This window comes from Podarcis liolepis, assembly GCF_965112155.1.
Source record: "Podarcis liolepis genome assembly, chromosome: 13".
Lineage (NCBI taxonomy): Eukaryota > Metazoa > Chordata > Lepidosauria > Squamata > Lacertidae > Podarcis > Podarcis liolepis.
In genome coordinates, this window is record NC_139573.1 from 28016599 (window position 1) to 28030636 (window position 14038).

The 14038-nt window shown below is 40.9% G+C and overlaps 1 protein-coding gene across 2 annotated transcripts; it reads left to right on the top strand.

The window, feature by feature from the left end:
* Positions 1 to 2117: 2117 nt before the first annotated feature.
* On the top strand, positions 2118 to 11004 carry LOC310691000 (vomeronasal type-2 receptor 26-like). Of its 2 annotated transcripts, XM_083470566.1 has the most exons (6): positions 2118 to 4570; positions 5070 to 5933; positions 6304 to 6531; positions 7198 to 7324; positions 8870 to 9739; positions 10891 to 11004. In XM_083470566.1, exons 1-6 carry the CDS (start codon positions 4142 to 4144, stop codon positions 10920 to 10922), a joined length of 2550 nt encoding a protein of 849 aa, XP_083326692.1. In that variant the 5' UTR covers positions 2118 to 4141; the 3' UTR covers positions 10923 to 11004. The 2 variants fall into 2 exon arrangements, with proteins under 2 accessions (XP_083326692.1, XP_083326691.1); XM_083470565.1 differs by lacking the exon at positions 10891 to 11004 and having other exon boundaries at positions 8870 to 10704.
* Positions 11005 to 14038: the final 3034 nt, after the last annotated feature.

Here is a 14038-nt window from a genome sequence, read left to right on the forward strand (position 1 = left end):
TCTCGCATCTTGAAGAAGTCACATAATATTCTGAGAGATCCCACCCACCCTGCTCACAACTTCTTTGAACTATTGCCTTCGGGCAGAAGATATAGGACAATGAAAACACGAACCACACGCCTTCTGAATAGTTTCTATCCAAGAGCTCTGATTGCACTAAATAATGATCTCAGGGCCAGTTGCAAGGTTTAGTAAGCAGGGAGTAGGAAGGAATGAGATAGGTTTTAGGTTATGTTATGCCCTCAATAGGTCATGCTATATTCTGGATTATGTTATGTTTTATAGATTATGTCTAAATAGGATGAGAGTGTCGGAGATACGTGCAAATGTATATGTGAACCCGGTCTTTGGGTGGGTGTTTGATTTTCGTTGTTGTGTATACTGTGTATATACGGACAATGACAATAAATTTATCTAATTAAAAACCTGACTACCAAATTATCGAAGGCTTTTCACCAAAGCCAGACTAAACGTCTTTCCTTCTGCAGTGTTGGATGGCAGGTTGAGAGGAGTTCCCTGCCAGGACAGACTTTGCTCATGTGCTCAAGACATCGATTCCATAAAACATATTTTGTTGCACTGTGCAAAATATGAGCAAGCCAGGGCTGAACTGATATTACCCTTGCTGGTACCTTTCCCGGGAAAATCAGAGGCTCACTATGTCAGGTTCCTATTGGAAGACTGGACAAATGCTAGAACATTAGCAGTGGCCAAGTTTTTATTGGTGGTTGCAAGAACCAGTGATCCCTATATTCTGAACGAAATGCTTGTTTAACCTGGAGGTAGGCTGTATGAATTGTGTATTGCTTTGTAACAATTTGTTGGGTCTCTGGACCATAATAAAGGTTGTTGATGATGATGAGTATTTTGAGCAAAAAACACAATGGACTAAAAAAAAAAATGAGTGAAAATTTAACCTGTGCATCAGAACTTGAAAGATGAAGAAAAAGGTGACCAGCAGATTTAGACTTGAAAGATTAGCAAAATGATGACATACCGGTCAGAACTCCAAAAAAGGAACGAAAACATAACCTGTGGTTGAGGACACCAAAGCAAAAAAATCAAAAAATGACAATTTTGGTGATATTCTGAAGTGTTTGGCTATCCTTTGTTCCTGAGTACCAAGTGGCTGTGGAGATCTTCTCCACTGTGGCTTCCAGTACTGGCTTACTAGGTTACATGTTTGTTTGCAAATGCTACGTTATTGTGTGAGATCCACTGTAAATCCAATCAATAAATAAATATTCTAAAGTATTGTAGAGTCTGCAATTTCTGCCATAATATTCTTCTCTGTTGAGGTGGTAATGAGGTGGTGAGCAAATGTACATAACTTACAAATTAGCATGGATCGTCATTGTCATTTTATTCACTTCTATCAACAAATCAGAGAACAATTGTGTGATACATTACCCAAAATAAAAGATAATGGATTAAAAAAATGTTAGTTGAGTGAATCTCTCCGGGTTCTCCAGTAATATATTTTGGCAGGGACATTTGGACTTCCAGTATTGGTTCTCCATTTGATTTATCCTACCCCAAGTTCATGTGTCACATTAGCAGACATTGGCATTTTCCCCATATCCATCTGCGAGGCACAAAAATGCCAGGATATCATGTGACTATTCAGTGGTGCCTAACATCTGGCAAACAAATATAGAAAAACCCTGCTACAGCAAGCTAACTTCAGAATTGTAGAATTGTTCCTTAATCCACTAACCTAACCAGCGGATCCCTTTTTCTTTTCTTTTTTTGTAGAAAGAACTTACAAAGCTATCCAGTCCAAGTGTTTTGTTATTTCAACCTGTTAACAGTCTGATAAATCTCTTCCTTCAAAGAAGAAAATGTTTATTCGGCTTTACGCCCATCATAAAGCACAACACAACAAAACAAATCAAATAAAACAGTGGACTCATACAAAATATCTCTATTCATTTTGGTCTAATGTGTCCCACTTATACATTTTCCACTAGATATGTCCTCACTTCAAGGTTTCATCAAGCTATTGAGTTTTAGTAATGATAAATTCCCAAACAAGGAATTTATTTTTGCATTATCATAAGTAACACTCCCATCTTTTTGTATCAGTGAATATATTTTTTTAGACGTCTGCTTCCCCTTTATCACATGTGCTAAACATTTGAATGCTCATTTAATGATTCATATACTAACATATAGGGAGAAATTTGATTCAATTCTCATTTAAAGATGAAACTTCTCACCAGCAAAACAATCTGTGAACCAAAACAGTCATCAGTTTTGGAATTCTCTGGAATTCTCAAAATTTTGCAGTGCAGTTCAAGTAACTCTCATTGCAGGGTTGTGTGAAAGAAACATTCCTACAGGAAAGCTATCTGTATTCCTCGTTCCTTGACAGGAACCTAAGAGAGATGTTGTATGTTTCTCTAAAGTTTTATTGAAGATGGCATTAAGATATCCTGAAATTATTCTATCCCCTGTGGCAAATTGTAAGCATTCCTTAAAGGTTTTGGCCAAGAATGAGAATTGATTGGAATTAGGAGCATATATCTTATATGCTCCTGAAAACTGAATGTAAGATTAGAAAAAAATGAGAAATGGAGCAATATCATAATGGAGAGATTCACCTATCCCTATCAGGCAGACATGCTTCCACCCTGACTCAGTCCCAAGGCCCAGAATTTATAATTTTGTTTGTCCCATTACAGCATATTTTCCATACATTTCAGCTGTTCCACAATGAAGCAACAACTACTTATTATGGTTAAGATATGACAAGTAACCCCACCCCCATTCTTCCAACACACCTGCTGCTTCAGGTTAGATAAACGATCATTAACTCCCCTATAATTATCAATCTCAAGATGACTGAATGTGTTTTTCATGTGGCCCCAGTGCATTTCCAGAGACCACTACTAGATATCTAAATGCAAATGCAACCCCCACTGTCTCTGGCATTTCAAGTAAGAGAGGAAAGCCAGATTCTGTAAGTCTAATCTCAGATCTTTTCTTGATTTTGTAACCAAGCACCCAGGAATTCATCTCTTGCTTAGGTAGCATGTAGTACCATTCAAGATAACCTGCTTTGTGACTGATCCGAAGACCAATGTTGTAAATGGAATACAGGGCTCTCTGTATAGAAGGAAGATGAGCATGATATTTTTTGTGATGCTAGTGCTCTTGTTGCTTCCATGGATGATATGTAATGGGAAAATGATCAGTACGTGCACCATCAGTGACCCATTCCATATTCCGCACAAGTATTATCAGCCAGGTGACCTGATCATTGGTGGACTTACTTCTCATCTCTTTCCTTCTCTTAACTGGGAAAACTTCAAGAAATACCACACCTTCCAGCAATTACTTAACGTATTGTAAGGACTTTATTTGATGCTCATTAATATCCAGATCCTAACCCTGTTTACCGGTGTTTCCATGTGCTGCTCTGGTTTTGCCAGAAGCGGCTTGGTCACGCTGGCCACATGACCCTGAAAAACTGTCTGTGGAAACGGACAAACACCGGCTCCCTCAGCCTTTAAAGTGAGATGAGCGCTGCAACCCCAGAGTCATTCGCGACTGGGCTTAATTGTCAGGGGTCCCTTTACCTTTTAACCCTGTTTACACAGAAATGAAGACAAATACTCTTTAATGCAGTTTGAAGCAGAGAGAGATGGACATCTGTGCATGAGTGAGAGAAGTAAGGGTGGTGGTGGGGAAATTCCATTCTGCTCTCATTTAAAGATGAACCTATGTTTTTAACAGTAATGAAACAATATGCAAACCAGAACCCAGCTATGCCTTGAACTTCAAACTTTTCCAAATTTTGCAGTGCAGTTCTCCAGTCAAGTAATGCATACTAGGGTAAAGTGTACATAACAATGCATATTTTAGTGAAATAACATTTAAAAATGCATTATATCTGCAGACATCACTTTGCAAAATGTTTACACTAGGCAGAACTACATACAAAAATATGAATATTAGGAGAAATTTGCACTAAAATGCTGGTGGCCTTTTTTTTAAATCACAAACTGATATCAGAATGTAAACTTAAGATTGGAAAAATGAGAAACAGAGAGAAATAAAAACTGACAGATCCACCCATATATATATCTTTGCCTGCCAAAAATTGAGTATTGGTTTGAATCAGGAACATGTATCCTATATGCGATTGAAAACAGAATTTAAGATTAGGAAAAAAAGAGAAATGGAGAGAAACCCAAACAGACAGATCCACTCATCTCTATGTCACACAATGCCTAGCATACCTGATAACTCAATATCAAGTAACTCTCATTGCAGGGTTGTGCCAAAGAACTACCAGCATATTCTGGCATTGGTATTTGCTGTCAAGGAGATCAATGAGAATCCTGAGATCTTGCCAAATGTCACCTTGGGATTTCACATCTACGATAGTTATTACAATGAAAGGATGACCTATCGGGCAACTCTGGAGCTTCTATTCACACAGCAGAAATTTGTTCCCAACTACAAGTGTGACACTCAGAAAAGTCTGTTGGCTGTCATTGGGGGACTTGATTTTGAAACCTCTCTCCATATGGCAGCCATCCTGGGTGTTTACAAGACTCCACAGGTAAGATATACGTGACTTCATGTGTCATTTGCATTTTCCTTTTCTACCCAGAAAAGTTTTCCAGTTCTGAGAGACACCTTCACACTATACAGTTAAAGCACTATTATTCTATCTTAACACTCAGAATCCTGAGAACTGTAGCTTGTTAAGCATGCTGAGAATTGTTAGGAGACCTGTTACAGAGCTACAATTCTAGCACTCTTAACAAATCTCCAGTAAACATTCTTGGTTATGTGAAATATTGCACAAGCCACAAATCCACTATGCTAAGACCACACTCCACTCTTACAAAGGCTGAAGCTGATGACACTCTCAGGAATATCTTTGCATTTGAGATGCACTGATTTTGCAGTTATGTCATCAAATCAACTTGCTCCATCCTGGACACTCTGGCCTAGCAGCAGAGGTGAATCCCAATCGCAATTGCCCTTTCACTGCAGATGCATGTAGCAATTCCCTCTATTACATTGACATAATATGCTTCCTTATTTCTTTTTAGCTCAGTTATGGCTCCTTTGCTCCAGAAGACAGTGATCAAGTCCAGTCTACTCCCTTCTACCGGATGGTTCCAAACGAAGCCCATCAATACACTGGCATTGCTCAGTTGCTTCTGCACTTTGGCTGGACATGGGTTGGGTTTATCGCTATAGAGGGAGAGAGCGGGGAGAGATTTTTGCAGTCCATGCAACTTCTGCTTTCCCAGAGAGGCATCTGCTTTGCTTTCACAGAGAGAACTCCAAAAAACACATATTGGAGAGTTTTCTTTTCTTTAAGTTTCAAGTGGCTCCAAATCTACAAAGTTATTGCAGAGAGCAAAGCCAGTGCTGTTGTTGTCTTTGGAGAAACCAAGTCCATGCTTTGTTTACGAACAATGCTCATCACAGGTGAAATAACATATGGCGCAAATACACCAGTACGAAAGGTGTGGATTATGACTGCTCAGCTGGAGCTTACAGAATTCTTCTACCAAATGACCTTAAGTATGAAAGCCTTCCATGGTTCCATCTCCTTCAGGGTTCATTCAAAAGAGGTTCAAGGATTCAGAACATTTCTTCAGCTCTTAAATCCTCTGGGGACCAATGAAGACATTTTTCTCAAGTTGTTCTGGGAACGAGCATTCAGATGTTCATTTCCAAGCTCTAAGACAAAGAAGCAGGTTTATAAAATCTGCACTGGAAAGGAGAAGCTTGAAGATCTCCCTTCATCTGGCTTTGAGACGAGCATGACTGGCCACAGCTACAGCATCTACAATGCAGTCTATGTTGTAGCACATGCTTTACATGCCATTTTCCGAACCAGCTACAAACGCAGAACTATGGAAGACAAAGGGAGGTGGGTGCTTCCAAATCTGCAGCCTTGGCAGGTAATATCTTTCTTGAGACTCAGCTCTATTGATATAAGCGGAGGAATGACAACCCAGGGGCATATAGAACAGTGCCTTTATAGGAAGCTACCCTATACTAAATAAGATCCTTAAGAACATCAAATTCAGTATTGTTCACACTTACTGTGACTTTCCTGCATTCCAGGAAAAAGTCACTTGCAGCCCTACCCAGAGATCCTTGGGTTTGGAGACTAGCACTTGTTTATTTTCTCATTCATCTTTCAACTGCCAACAAAAGCTTCAATCTAACAAGTTCCCTCCCCTGGAAATAATTGTGTGTGGAAAAGATCTGAGAGATGTTTGAGTTTTAATCAATTGTTCCTGTCCTTCTGTTCCTCTTTCTACTCAGCTCCACCCCTTTCTTAGGAGTGTCTCATTTAACAACAGCGTGGGAGAAACAGTGTCTTTTGGTGAGAGTGTGGAATTGAAGAACGGATTCGATATTACAAATTTTGTCATTTTCCCAAATAACTCCTTCCTGAGAGTCAAGTTTGGAAAAATTGATTTGGAGGCTCCCACAGGCAAGGAATTTTCAGTTGATGATGAAAAAATGGTGTGGCACAGAAGCTTTAAGCAGGTGGGGCACAACTGCGATTTCCAGGCTCTATAGGGAAATTGAATATTATTGCACCGACTAATAAAATAGATCAAATGGATAGCAGTCTTGGTGCACTTCTTGCATAACTCAAATCCTGAACCCTTAATTATGGAAGCCTATAACACCATGTTTCCATATATGAAAATTATCACTATGTCTATAAATCTGTAAATTTAATGCTTACATTAAAAAAGCATAACACTGTTATAAGCCACTGTGCGTTCAACTGGCTGTGCATGCATACACATGCAACATCACATGCCTCTATATCATAAAATGATTAGTAAGCGTTAGGCTACAAATGATGTAAAATTAGTATTTTTATGAAAAAGTACACAATTTTGCTGCTGCATTACTAAAAATCTGTATTTTGTCCCATTGGCAATGGAGACCATCAGCAACTCTTAATCCTGTCTAAAACCTCATGGTGTACAAGCTACTTTATATCCATACAGTATTTGATAGGAATGCCGCCAATGTATTCCAACCATTTAACTGCTTGAAATCAATCAATCAATCAAACCTCAACCACCCAAAAAACCTGAAACAAGTTTCTCAAAAAAACCCCACCCAACACACCTTGAGTTTGCATCTGTTATTTTATTCTCGGTGATAAACTATTTGTGTGTTTATTCAAATGGACAGGTTCCACCCCTTTCTACATGTAACCCAAATTGCCTTCCTGGCTTCAGCAAGAAAAAGAAGGAGGGGGAGAAATTCTGCTGCTATGATTGTTCTCCATGCCCTCAAGGCAAGATTTCATCCCAGAAGGGTAAGAGACAAGAAATACTTCAAAGATAGTGCACATTGTAACATACGTAAGGAGACGGTTTCAACAAAAAATGAACCAATCATTGATGCCATTGTTCTTCTATAATAGCTGGAGCTCAGAAGCTTGAGGCTTTCAATGGTAATAATTGTATAATTTTTCATATCTTATTGGAGCAACACTCAGAAACCCAACTAGTATCTTTTTATGATATTCCTTCTGATTCTAAGTTAGAAGCTATCTTTCCCCATCCTAGTGATGTGATCTGCATGGGACTCCTATTGATGATCAATCAGAGGTTACCACTGACTCTGAATGGTGTTGGTCTCTTTTGGCAGCATTTCTACAGTTTATCTAAACTTTTTCGGAAATCGAAATTTCGCCCTTATTTTCTGGTCATCAGGAGATAACTGAGGATGGGTCCGTAAGATAACTTACACAGGAATGCATCCAGTGCATTTGGACAGGACTTACTAATATTATTATTAATTATTCAATGTATGAATCGCCTTTTAAGAAGATTTCTTAGGTGAATGAACAATTTAAAATAGCACATAGGAAATATAAAAGCATACAAATTCCATAGTTAACAAATAATAATGCAAGCTGGTGAGCACATAAAGCATACCCAACCTACAAGTGTCTTCTCCCACAACCATGACTTCATCACTACAAAATAATCTACACCTTCAACTCAATCCCAAGAACAATGACATCAATGTTCAAATGCCTGGGAAAGGAAAAATGTTTTTGCTTAGCGCCCAAGTCATGTCAAAGTTGGCCCCAGGTGAATGTCTCTGGGGAGACCATTCCATAAACGAGGGACACCATTGAAAAGCCCCTTTCCCTTGATGCCACCTTCCAAACCTCTTTCAGAGGAGACATATGGAGGAGGGTCTCTGATGGGGACCTAAACATCTGGATAGTCTGATATGGGAGAGGGTGGGGTAATAGAAGAGAAGCTTGCAATCAAGCAGTTGATAGAACTCTGCCCTAAATGTATCTACCACTTTATGATTCATGCATGGGAGACTGAATATATGTCTGAAGGAGCCACTCCACTATAAATGTTCTTAAATCTTCAAACATCATCGTCTCCGCAGCAATCTATACAACAGATGACTGCCCCTGTGAAGTTAGCATAACAGAGGCAGACAACCCAGCAAATTACAGTGGTACCTCGGGTTAAGTACTTAATTCGTTCTGGAGGTCTGTTCTTAACCTGAAACTGTTCTTAACCTGAAGCATCACTTTAGCTAATGGTGCCTCCTGCTGCTGCCATGCCTCCGGAGCACAATTTCTGTTCTCATCCTGAAGCAAAGTTCTTAACCTCAAGCACTGTTTCTAGGTTAGCGGAGTCTGTAACCTGAAGCGTATGTAACCTGAAGCGTATGTAACCTGAGGTACCACTGTATGCTGATTTCAGGTCCAAAGGTCATAGTGTATTTGTTCTGTCTAGGAATCCTTTTGGTACTCCAGTTTAATGTTAGGATGTCATAGACAGTTTCTGTCCGGCACACCCAGAACCTGCATCTCTTCTTTTTCCAGACATGGACAATTGCGACAGATGTAGTGAAGATCGATATCCAGACAAAGGCCAATCACAATGCATTCCAAAGGCAATAATCTTCCTGTCTATAAAAGAGCATCTAGGGATGATCTTGGCTTCCTTGGCTCTTTCTCTCTCTATGCTCACAGTGTTGGTTCTAGCCATCTTTATTAAAAACCAGGACACGCCAATCGTCAGAGCCAACAATCGGGATCTCACCTACGCTCTCCTCACTTCCCTCCTGCTCTGTTTTCTCTGCCCTTTGCTCTTCCTCAGCCCACCAGAAAGAGTGATCTGCCTTCTCCGACAAGTTGCTTTTGCTGTCATTTTCACAGTGACCGTTTCTTGTGTGCTGGCCAAAACCATCACCGTGGTTCTGGCCTTCATGGCCACTAAACCAGGATCCATAATGAGGAAATGGGTGGGGAAAAGACTGGCAGGCACCATTGTGTTTTCTTGTTCTCTTATCCAAGCAGGTATTTGCACTGTGTGGCTGATAACCTCTCCCTCATTCCCCCAACTTGACATGCACTCCATGGTGGGAGAAATGATACTGGAATGTAATGAAGGGTCCGTCGCCATGTTTTACTGTGTTCTTGGTTACATGGGCTTCCTGGCTATGGTCAGCTTTGTTGTGGCATTTTTAGCTCGGAAACTGCCAGACAGCTTTAATGAGACCAAATTTATAACCTTCAGCATGTTAGTGTTTTGTAGTGTTTGGATATCCTTTGTTCCAGTTTACTTGAGTACCAAAGGAAAATACATGGTGGCTGTGGAGATCTTCTCCATCTTGGCCTCTAGTTCTGGCTTGCTGGGTTCCATCTTTGCTCCCAAATGCTACATTATTGTGCTGAGGCCCTATTTGAACAGTAAGGAGCAGTTAATAAAGAGGAAATTCTAACATATTCCAAGATCTGCAATTTCTGCCATCATGCTTTCCTCCAGTGAGATGTTAATACTGTTGATGTGGTGGACAAATGAACATGTCTTACAAATAAACATAGATGACCTTAGTCATTTTATTTACTTTCTCTCAACAAACAAATTAGGACAGTTGTGTGATATATTATTCAGAATGAAATATAATGGATTAAAAATGTTAGTTGAGTGAAACTTCAGTGTTCACCACTGTATGGAGTTCCAGTTTTGGTTTTTCATTTGATTTAGCCCACCCCAAGCTCATTTGTCACAACAGCAGGCATGGACATTTTCCATTATTTTCCATTCCTTTATTTCCATGGCATAAATATGCCAGAATATCAAGTGGCTATTTAGTGGTACCTACCACATGGTGGAGTATGCAAAGAATACCGCTATGGCAAGCTAAATATTCAGAGTTATTCTTTAATCCACAGCTCTACACTCTAGTGCCTTCCTGGGCTGCATAGCACCTCTCCCACAATAATACATTGTTGAAGTGTCACTGCTCCACTCCAGCATTTAAATAGACACCAGAGGAACATCTTATTAAAACCTCTTACTGAAGAGCAGAACAGGAACCATATATTTATGGGAAGGCTCCTAAGAGCTTATAGGCAGAGGAGGAGCATGGGTGGGTTGATCATGGGCCAACCAGGTAATTCAAAAGTAAAATGGAATTTATTTAAGCAAAACAGAATTTATCTGGCTTTAACAATAAAGAAAATGTCTTTTAAAAAAAAAATCCTGCCATTGCATATAAAAGGAGGGATATTCCCCAGTTCAGATGAGGATTGTAGTGTGCATTGAAGCTGTGCATATATGTCATGCATTCTTCAGAAATTATTATTTGGATCTTACAGTGCAGTTGTATACAAACTTATTATCTTCCGTAACACTTCTTCTAATGGCCACTTTCAATTGGCCTTGAGGTGTCTGTGTATCTTTAGCTGAGCAATTTGATTAAAAAAATGAAAAACACTGCATTGTCAGCTCCAACAAACTCTGAAATTAAAAAAAAATATTGCTGAGTAATTTATTTCAATGTCTGGAGAGGGAACTCATGGGTTTACATTGAAGATCAAGCTGCCCCTTTTCATAGAGATCCAGGATCCAGGGGCGTCTTGCCCATAGAGGCAAGTGGCGCAGGGTGCCAGGGCGCCAAGTTCTGGAGGGCGCCAGGGAAGAGGCGGAGGCTGGACGCGGTGCCTCCCGGCATCAGCTCACCGCTCAGAGGTAAGTTGCCTGGTATGATGACCTCTGCCAATCCTCTTGAGCACATTGGAGTAAGGTTTGAGCCAGATGGGATATGGGGAAATGTCTTCTCCTATCCATAAACACTATCACAAGTCTCCTGCTCCAGAATGCTGGTATCCCAAACTGGCAGCATCCATGTTTTTAGGAGAAGATTTGCTGCTAAAATATTACAGTATTTGAGCAAAAATGTGGTATGTGGGTCAGGATGCCAAAAAATGACTGAAAGCATAACAAGATCAGGTCTCCAACAAAATGACCATAAATTTGACCCATGGGTCAGAGCGCTGAAAAATAACAAAAAACATGACCGGGGGTTAGCAGCTGAAAAATGACCAAAAATGTGTGCTCAGAGGTCAGGACTCTAAAAAATGACCAAGCTCTCCAATCTGTTAATATCATCATATTGAATCCTGATTCTGCCTTCTGCAGCATTAGATTCCCCTCCCAGTTTGGTGCCATCTGCAGATTTGATGAGCATCCTCTCAATTCCTTCATCCAAGTCATTGAACTGTTGTGACATTGATTTCTTTAGCAACTTGGAAGGGCTGTGGTGGGATCCAGAAACGGCAACATGGAGCCCCACTGACCACTTAACTGCTCTCTTCTCCATCAGCTTGGGAGCTTTTTCTGAGACGCTTGCGGGGTATTATAGGATCCTTTGTCTTTTGAGCATCTTTATCAAGAAGCTAACAGATCTGCCTGCCTTTGATCAGTTGTGCTTCAAGGGAAGCTCACCAGTCCTCTGATTCTTTAATATTTTCCAGCCCAGACAGATGTTAACCAAAGCATCTCACAATAGTCATCTCCTTGCAGGAGCAAGGAAGCATAGGAGAATCAGATGCACCACAAGAGCATCTTGGATGGGATGGCTTTCAAAGAGAGCGAGGCAATTGCATGGAGGAGAGGCCTATCAAAGGCAACTAGCTGTAATGGCTATGCTCAGCCTCCCCTGTTGGAGGAAGCAATGCTTCTGAAAGCACTTGCTGGAAGCCACAGACTCCCCAAACATGTTTCACAGGGACCCCTTCCTTCCCTCTGTCCCAGTACCTAAGGGTTGACATGTCTCTCCAGGGATTTGGCCAGAACAAAGTATATGTTGGGGAAAGGCTCCCTCCCTGCAAAGAAAATGGAACAATCAGCAGGCACCTGGCTCCCAGCCATGCTAGCAGCAGTCTGGTGCATAAGGGGGACACAGGAAGGAAGCATTCCTATAGTATAAGGCACTCAATTGGCATTGCACCTACCTGAACTCTGAGCCTTTCCCTCCTTGTTCTGGCCTGCCTATCTCCTAAGGAAGATGCAAGCTCTTGCTAGAAGCCACTGGTGGGAAGAGTGTTCCTATGATTTCCAAATGTTTCAGAAGCATCTTTTTGTTCCTTTAGTTGCTTGATAAAATCATAACATGGCAGGGTTGGAAGGGATCCCAAGCGTCATCTAGCCCAACCCCTGGCAATGCAAGGATCCTGCCCACAGCCAGCCCTGGCTGGGCTCCAAACTCCAGCCTTCTGGTTACCATTGCAATTCTGCATGGCGTGGAGAAAGGGGAGAGGAAAATGTGTTGCTTACACTCTCATAACATTGAGATGAGATCCACACCATGAAGCCCTTTCAATAACTAAAGTCTAAAGGGCTGTCACATGGAGGATAGGGCAAGCTTGCTTTCTCCTGCTCCAGAGGCCCTTAGGGCCTGAAGCAGTGACTCTCCTTCCTTGGAGGTTTTTAAGCAGTGCTTGGATGGCCATCGGCCATGGATCATCTAGTTGAGATTCCTGCATTGCCGGTGGTTGGACTAGATGACCCTCGGGTCCTTTCCAACTCTACAATTCTATGATGCTATGTTTTAAAGAGAATCCAATGCGCCTTTAAAGCACATGACTTCCACTGAAATGATTTGTGCCATTGTGACTTCCCTCTCACAGACCTACATTCCTCAGAACCCCTAACAAACTGCAATTCCCAGGATCATTTGGGGGAAGACATCTGGTTTTTAGAACATGGATGGAGAACCTGCAGTTTGCTCACCCCCATTTCCTAGGAACCAGGAATGGGAAACTCAAATGCTTCTAACAGTATGGTTATAGGGAGCAGTGTGTATAAAATATTGAATGTAATAGGGTTATTAAGGTAATTATATCAGAATTATTATGGGAATGTTAAGAAGGGAGGGAGGGGGAAAGGGAGAGTGTGGAATTCTGGTGGTGAGTGATGATTGGATGAGGATTTGAAAGGGAGTTTGAATGTGAGGCAGTTGAGAGTGAGTTGAGAGCAGTGGGTTCTGGAGGGGCTGGTTGGGCAACTAACTATTCAGTTTAGGATCAGTAGTCTAGTCGTCATTTTTGTAATAAAGCAGCATATAAGATAAAGAGAATCTGAGGCCATAAGCTCAGGTACACACGTCATCCTACAATCATTTAGTGAATCATCCCTACAGTCTCCTTTAGTGAGGGTGCAGTACCTAGGATCTAGTCCAAACTTTGATATTTTTTTTGTTTGCTCTTTTTATAGGTTCATATGTTTATGTTCTAGTTCTAATGATGCAATAGGGATGGGGGCTCTTTAAATACTGGGGGCTGCCACAAACTCCTATTCTTCTTTAAAAAAATAATATTTTCCCCTCGTTTTCAAAAGCAAATGCATTGTCTCTTTCTTCAGGTTCTTCAGTCACATTTGTTGTGAGACATTCGTGTTATATGCAGCACAGTGGTACCTCAGTTTAAGAACAGTCCGGTTTAAGAACAATTTGGTTTACAAACTCCACAAAACCGAAAATAGTGTCTTGCTTTGAGAACTTTACCTTCATCTAAGAACAGAATCCGAACAGTGGAAGGGCACTGGGGGCGGCAGGCCTCGTTAGGGAAAGCGTGCCTCGGTTTAAGAACGGTTTTGGTTTAAGAATGGACTTCTGGAACGGATTAAGTTCGTAAGTTCGTAAACCAAGGAACCACTGTATAGGGTTCAACTCCCGTCCGGAAACCTATGTCCACACTGTGGAA